The following is an 8,332-nucleotide window of genomic DNA, read 5'->3' as shown; positions in this document are numbered from 1 at the left end:
TCTTATTTCAGCTTTTAGCATCCCAATGATGTAATATATTCATTAAGGATTTTTGATTGGCAGAAATGAAGAATGGTGAAAGCAAGGGATGAGGTGCTCAAAAAACACCATTCAGCCTTCCCGCAGTCTCTACATGACACAGTGTTGAATCCCAGCAAAATTAGCTACATAGGTATTGTTTCTTCAAAATATTTAAATACAGGCCAGGTAGGGTTAGTCCTTTGAAAAGAAAGCTCTAGAGACCTGTCATCCTGTCAAAAGAAATGATTTGATGGTTTAATAATTTAAAGAAGGTTTTCTTTTGAGGATGAGCTGTTGTGATATATTAAGAGGTGTCTGAGAATATGTAAATGGCTATTAAAACTCACTTAGCTCTGTGCCAACATTAGGGCCAGTGTTAAACTCCAAGGACTTAGTGTGAAATATGACTTTGACCTAGATTGTGCTACAAGGTTGTCACCATAACTAAGTCTGTGAAACATGATCATGTGTGAAAAAGTGCACTTCTAGGTTTATGAAACACAGAGAAGAGTTACAGGGCTGCACTAGTGTCTGGAATCCTGTGGACTCCTGGCCCTTGTCCCTTTCTTTACTCATAGAATAATTAACCTCATATTTTTCTATTTTTAAAATAAATATGAGCATTACATTTGTATTCTATGGGAGTAATCAATTTCCATTTTCTCCTTTCCAAAAAAATCAATATTTAAAAATCTCTTCTGTTAAGAAAAAAAGTTAGCCAGTCAATCAGATGATAGCAGAAGTGTAGATGTCAGGGACCAGGCAAGTCACTAATGAGGCTAGGTATTGAACACACATAATTTATATGTGTTCCTTTTCCAGGGTAAGTATAGATGGCCTGGCCACCTTGATCAACATCACAAAAATTTTGTCCCAAATTGATGCTATGTGACATACCACATACCATGATTCCTTTGTCACCTGTACATACAATCCCTCCCTAATCCCAAGTGGATTGTAGTGGCTTTAGCTTCATGGTGCTCATCTTCAATCTTATACCTCTTTGTTGATACTCAACCATAATCACAAGCTTTTGTCTCTCGTGTCTCAGCTCCTCTGGGGGTACAGGGGTTGGCAGCAGGAGTTACCGTCACCTATCAGTACTTCATTATAGGTGTTAATACATATTACAATAAACACAGGAGTACAAGATGTTATGTAGACATTAAATATTACATAAGTGAAGATGATACAATACTACGTACTTTACTAGCAAACGTGTACACAATGCCCACAAAAGTAGAAAGTGCCCTGAAAACCAAAGCATGGGCAGTCCTCTCTCCTCAAGGCTGGAGAGACCCAGGGCCTCTGAAATTTCACAGTTGCCACAATGGCACTTCCCATGTGCGCAAAGTGGAAAACCCATAAATACAATATTTGTAACATCTTTTAATTCTTGATTTTGTTCTTGAAGATGTTTGTACTTCTCTACTTTTCCCACAGTAGCCACTTCTGACCATGTTTCAACACTTTCATATTCCATGGTGACATCCACCATGGATGCCTGGCTCTCTTTCAAATACCAGGTCTGGTTTGTATAATTCATTGTTTTGATCTTCTGCATTTGGTTCCTGGAACACTACCCAGTCTTTCTTTGGAGGATCACTTGGTCACATTTCAAGCAGTCGGTTGTGCCTTTTCATTCTTGTGCCTTGCACCGCAGAACACCGGATGACAGGGGAATTATTTGTTGATTTGTTTAAATAAAAAGGTCAAATTGCGGCGGAAGGCACACGGTGGAGAGATGTAGGCAAAGCCGGCCCAGCGACACCGCCTCGGCCTGCGCGGCCGCTGCGCAGCGGGCCCGGAGCCGCTGCGGCCCGGCCACCCCACTCCGCCGACCGGCCCACGGGCCGCCACATTCCAGCACCCACCCGGCTCTCTCGGGGTCCGGAGCCCGCCCCGCCAACCCCGGCGTGAGGCGGGCCCATGCGGGGAGGAGGCGGTGCCGCGTGGCCCAGCCAGGGGCGAGGGGGAAGCGGGCGCTGAGGCAGCGGCGGGTGGTGGCTCGCAGGAGCCGCCTGTGCTGAAAAAGCTGCCGAGCAGGGAGCGAGCCGCGGGCTGATAGCGCTGCGGCCCCGGCGGGGCGGTGCTGGCGGTGGGCACGGACTGAGCACGTCCTGAGCACGTCCTGGGAGCATGCGGCGGCAGGAGGAGGAGGAGTGAAGAGCTGTGGCAGCGCCTCCGCTGCGAGCGGACTCGGGGAGGAAGATGGAGCCCTTTCCCAGCGGTGAGTACCCCGGGACGGGGCCGCGGGGCCTCCCGGCGGAGCCGCGTCCAGCGGGAGCTGCATGCCAGAGGAAAACGACAGGCTTCGTAGTCTTGCTGCCTCCGTGGTCCGCGGCTTGAAAATCGTCTCAGATTAATTAGGAATAGGTGTCTTGAACGACAGCGGTGAGAGGAGCTCCTTCGCTTTCTCGGCGCTGTTGCGCTTCTCACTGCCCGGCCGGGGTCTCGCTGACGCCGGGAGCCGGGGCCGCTTGTACGCCAGGTGTGTACACTCGCCGTGTGTGGCACCACTGAAGGAGCCTTACAGGCGTCTGTAGCTCCACAGCTATCATGATGCTGGTGGGAGGTAGGAAGCAGACCCGCTGTTTATGGCGTTTTCCTGATCGGGGCATTCTCACCAGAGTGTGCCCCCGCACCTCCCCACACCACCCCCGCCTCCCCCGAGCGAAAGGAGAAATAAAATACAGAAGTATCGGTGCTGTACGAAATAGTGTTTCGGGGTATTCATGAACGCCAGAAAGCTTTCAGAGCTGCCCGTGCATTGATAGAAGTGCTTGAAATACCGACGTGGAGCGTTTGCTGGCATCGTGATACAGCAGTGTGTGTTGCATCCTATGCTTGTGCCTGAAATGAAAAGTCCGTGTTGCTTCTGCCTCTACTAATAGTATATTAAACCCATCCAGGACAGAGGAGGAAATGAAGCTCTCAGATCAAACTGAAACTAAAGCGTGTCTGGTTAGATTCACGACCGTGGCCAAATAAGGAATTAGACAGCGGGTAAAACAAGTGGGTTTTCAGCCTTCCTGCTGAAAACGCAGCACTTTGTTTACAGGTGGGATTTGGTCTGTTAAACGATAAGCATGTTGAATAGCCGTCGCTAAAGTACCAGGTGGAGTTTGCTGCATACTCCTCAGTGACCTGCCAAGTCAGAGTATGAAACTTAAGTCAAATTCAGAAAAAAACCTATGCACTTAAAATTAAATTTCCTGTCTCATGGCAAGAGGGTTGGAACTAGATGATCTTCAAGGTTCTTTCTCATCCATTCTGTGATTCTCCAGACCATGTTATGAATCTTTAAATATATCTTCATTGCCCTGCATTTCCCTTTTTTGAAACTTGTGATATATCCCCTGTCATTTGATGCTGCTGTTTAGAATCCAAAAGAAACTGAAGGTTATGAGCTCTGGGCATATTTTGATGGCATAGCTAGCAAGAGAGACCTTTTCCCTATTTTTTTCTTCTTTCTTTTTTTTTTTTTTTTTTTTTCCCTCTTAGTATTGTCTTGCTAAAATTACAGTTTGTACAAGCAGTTGATGTTTTGATTCTCTAGTTAATCCTGACCTTAGAACCAAGTCTTTCAACTACAGCCTATTTCAGTCACAGGGTTGTATTCTGCATTCTTGTACACATTGAAAACAGAGCTTGTCTTTAATAGTAGTGCTGTTTGGGGGAAAATTTTATTTTAAAGTCATCTTGCTAAGGCCATTCCCTTTGAATGAGATGAGATGTTTTAAAGGTCTGTTTGACATAATACTATATTGCACTGTGCAACAAAACATTTAAAAAGTTCTGCTCCATGCAACCAGAATAAATGAACCTGTGGGCTTGAGCATGTAGTTTAAGGTACTGAGGAGCAATACTCATGCACTGAGCACCCTAATCTTATACTCATACACTGAGCACCCTAATCTTGTTCCCTGAAATGAAAAGCCTGCAAATGATGGTAAGACTGTAAGAAAATGTGGAGCTGAAGTTGGTCAATAAGTTTCTTCCTGAAGCTGACTCTGCTGGAATGGACACCACAGAGAATGTGCAAATATTAGAGCAAAGATGTTGCTCCTTATTTCTGATGGTCTTGAGGCATGTTTGATTCTCAATAACAGCTGCAAAAATCTGAGGTGGAAAGGATGCTTACATTATTGGCTTTTTGAATAGAATTTTCATTTGCATACCTGGTGGTCTGGAACCTTTTGTGGGCATCAGGTTTTTCAAATAAACTGGGTTTTTGTATACAGTAGTTATGAGTTCTGTTTGTGACTGATGATTTCCTGTGCAAAGTGCTGTTTAAATTCAGAAGAAAGGATGCCTATCACAGGAAGCTTACAGTATCATACTTGTAGATCTGTAGTTCTTCGGGGCTTTTACCCTTGTAAAACACATTGAGGAGGTGACAGACTGAATCTTAAGATTTTGCAATAGCATTTTAGTTGGATTCAAAACTCTAGATACCCATTGGGCAAACTAGCAATGAGACAATTTCTTGTTTCACTTTATAGGAGTAGAGCTGTGTCAGAATGAGTATGTATCTTAAAATAGACTTTAAGGCAGCAAATGCACTAAAGTGGATATAAATACCATTTTTTCTAGTTCACTGTTGGTGGGATTTTTCTTTTCCTTAAATAAAAGGAAAAACACAGCCATAATGCATTTCAAAAGTCAAAGAAATCCTTATCCTTTCCTTTAAATCCTAGTGGGTGTGCTGAACTCCTTACTGTTTGAATAGCTTTTCCAGTCAAAATGTTCAGATAAACTAGACTTAATATTTTTTTGTTTTACTTCACCCTCACCCCTGTAGTGTAAACTTACTTTTGGACCTCTTTGAAGAGATCTAGACTGTGTCTTCTCTCCTGCCTAGGAATTTAGGTGGCAATAATATATGAGGTCTGTCTGAGGAAGAACAGTTAATTGCATATTTATTTTTAGTGCCTGGAATAGCTGAGTTAATCATAGAATATCTCAAGTTGGAAGGGAACTATAAGGATCATTAAGTCCAACACCCTGATCCTCTCAGGACTACCTGAAACTAAATCACATAACCAGGAGCAGCATCTAGACATTCTGTGATCTCTGGCAGGCTTGATGCCATAACCACATTCCTGTTCCAGTGGCCAGTCCCTCTCAATGAAGAACATTTTCCTGGTGATGTCCCATCTGCACTTCTTCTTGGAAGTTATGAATGCTATAAATTAGTAAATGTTCTAGAAATGGTTACTAGTAGGATTTTTTTTGAGATGGATTCCTCTATTTTGCATGACTGTACTTAATATGAGATTTTTTCCCCCAAGAATGAATAATCAAAATGTAATTAAAAGTTAATGAAAATCTTCCTTATTGTTGCACATAATTTCCCCCCGCCAAGTTGTATAATCTCACATTCCTTTGAATTCCGTTCTGAATCAATGAGCAGAGTTTATTTCTTCTGACTAGTTGTTTGTTACCTAAACAATTTCACTAAAATGTAAAGAAACAAAAAAAAAACTAAGTGAAAAAAGTAAAATACAGACTAAAGGGAATATGTAATGTAATTTTGGTCATCAGTACAAATTAGTTTGCAAGTCTTTTGCTTATTTTTTAATGTTACTGAAAAGTCATTTCATCTTTTCCTGTTTAGTACATTAAATATGTAACTTCTGTACTTGAGATGGAAAAATGAGGTAGAAGTGAGCTATTAGAGAATTTCTCATTTATGACAGGTGACATGAATGAACTTGCAATTGGAGATGGGATAACTTGTGATGATCTGCTGAAGTGCGAATAAAACTCAGTTTCACTGACATTCCTGAATTATTTTTATCCTTTTCATACACAACAGATGCAATCTTTGATATTAATTACATGACTAAAGTGATGAATGAAACAAAAAGACTTTAATGGGAAGAAGCAGGGTTTTTTTTGGAAAGTAGTAATAAATCAAGTTAGGTAATGTTCTTCACAAAATGAAAATGTCATTGGCAATGTCTAGTTATTTCAGGTAGTTCCTGTCAATTCCAAAATGTTTTTGTTCTTTGTGTTAGTTTTGTTTAATACAGAAATGTTTTGGAGGTTGCAGGGGCATGTAACTGTGTACATAGCTTTGATTCTATTGAGGACAGCAGGCATAGCCTTGACTGCCAATGTTTTACACTGTTGTGTCATGGAGCAGAAGGGTTCCTGTTTGTCTTAAACTGTTACTCAGTCCTAAAAAATAGATTGAGTAATCTTTTTTGGTAAGATGGTAGATAGAAAACATCAAAAGGTCTGTTCTTAATATCTTTTTTTCTGCCCTGTGTTTTGCCTATTCCATCAATTGTTACTAGAAAAATAAAAAGCTGATTTTATCTGTTCCTAAGTGCAAGTCTTGTGTTGTCCGAGTGCATGGTGCTGGGTAGTAGTTTTCCACAAAGCCTGCTGTGGTATCTGCACTTGTGTTCATGTGTCAGCTCAGCTGAACAGGAACTTGTTTTTTCAATGTGTTGGGTTTGTGTTTGCTTTTACTGATTCACTGTGAACTCCCTGCCAATCAACGGATGTTCAGAAGGGATACTCAGTAACTTAAAGAATGTCTACAGATGAGAGTGTAGGTGCTCACTGTTGATCATTTGTTAGTATTTTTCCATTGAACAGTTAGTCTTCCACTTGCAGAATGAAACTATGGATTATCTGTGTTTATCTCGTAAGTAAAAAATGATGAAAGCTTGTGCTGACCTCAGTATCTATCTGCAGAAGTATTCCAGGATTGTCTTGTCATCTTTTTTGTGAAGATGATGTAAAGTTGAGCAACCATGTTTTGCATTGTTGAGACTAGGTATGCTGGATAAAGCCCTGTAATGACTGCCATAAAAAATGGTGGAAACAAATGAAAGCAAGGATAAAGCCACATCTGTTTGTTTCACTGGTCAGAATACTTTTTTTCATGTTAGATGGGCATTGGTGTAAAAATTACGTACAAAGAAGCTGAATTTATCTTTATTTAATGCATCCTCTGATTAAAGTAGTGATGAATGCATAAAATTCAAATTTTTCTTTTCATCCTTTACTCAGTGGTTTAAGAAAGTTCAATGAATTTACAATTCTCCTGCACAATATTTTTTTCATGAAGTACAAAAGCAGTGATTGTGTAGAAGAGCAAAAACATTAAGATTTCATTATGATTGGGTGCAGTATGTCTATCAGAGAAATGTATGCATGGCAGCTGCTGCTTAGACTTCTGTCCTACAGTACTTTAAAGTAAGATCACATTAACTTTTAAAATAAACCAGGATTTTATGTGATCTGGGTTTTAATTGCCTCAAAGTATTTTAAAGTGTACATATGTACCTTTTGAGGTTGTGTTTTAACTACTTATGATACTGCTTTAAGCAGTGGAAATATATTAACCTAAAATTGTAATAATCACAAAAAGATTGTGTGCCTTCTTGCACACAGAAAGATGGATACTCCTAAAGGAAATTTGGAGTAAGGGGGGGAGGGAACACATCTGGAAAACTCATCCAATTGATCAAAGAGACAGGAATTTCAGAGTAATACAGTATGTTGGGTTCTGTGCGGTTCGTGTCCCTAGGGCACAGCTGATCCTTTATTGCTTCATAAGTGTTGTCTTAAAATAGATGTTCAAGGAAGGCTTCACAGCCCAGCTCTTTTTCTGGGTTACTGGGGTGTGTAGTAACCTATTGAAGCAGTGGTTGTCTTTACTACATTTGGTGGAGAGTGAAGAAGTGGAATCATGATTCCACTGAAGCACAAGATGCTTTCAATCAGCCATTTGTTTGTGTGAAAATATGGTGAGTTTTGATTTTGGAATTTGTTTTTTTCACTCCAGTCAAAACTCCCACCAAGATATTTGGAGAAGTGTTTCAGTGCGCTCTGCTAAGCATAACTGTGTGCAGAGAACTTTCCTTTGTTTCTAATTGCTTTGATATTGAAGAAATGTATTCTGTTAACTGGAGTTCTTGTGTAACAATACTTCTACCATAGTGCCACTGACTTTTATGGAGAATCGATTATGTTCAAAACTAAGAATGTGTCTAATTCACCTGCTGTTCTAAGGCCTAACAGTGGTTTCTATTTAAGCCTTTGTTTTGTATAAAAACTCTCTCAGTAACAATGATTTGATAGTACATTAGTAGAACCACTTTTACTGTTTTTCATGAATGAAAAACCAAAGTGCTGGACATAGCAAGACTTGTGTTAGTAGGAGACAAAATGCTTTGATATGCTTTAGAGGCCTCATACTTCTGACCTGTAAACCATTATAAGAGAACAAGAGTAGGTTTTTAGAAAATGGGACTGTGAATACGACGTGTATAAGCTGTCAGTTGCTGTC

At 40.7% G+C, this 8,332-nt stretch overlaps 1 protein-coding gene across 1 annotated transcript in view; it reads left to right on the top strand.

The window, feature by feature from the left end:
* The first annotated feature begins 1,947 nt into the window (after window positions 1-1,947).
* The window catches only part of LOC117010454 (leucyl and cystinyl aminopeptidase), a 59,258-nt gene continuing 52,873 nt past the window's right edge, over window positions 1,948-8,332 (top strand). Inside the window, exon 1 of the mRNA XM_033084943.2 lies at window positions 1,948-2,251. Within this exon, the coding sequence (XP_032940834.1) occupies window positions 2,233-2,251 (19 nt within the window). The 5' untranslated portion in view covers window positions 1,948-2,232. The remainder of the gene's footprint in view (window positions 2,252-8,332) is intronic.

This window comes from Catharus ustulatus, chromosome Z (assembly GCF_009819885.2).
Source record: "Catharus ustulatus isolate bCatUst1 chromosome Z, bCatUst1.pri.v2, whole genome shotgun sequence".
Classification (NCBI taxonomy): domain Eukaryota; kingdom Metazoa; phylum Chordata; class Aves; order Passeriformes; family Turdidae; genus Catharus; species Catharus ustulatus.
This window is presented reverse-complemented; position numbering and strand designations above follow the sequence as displayed.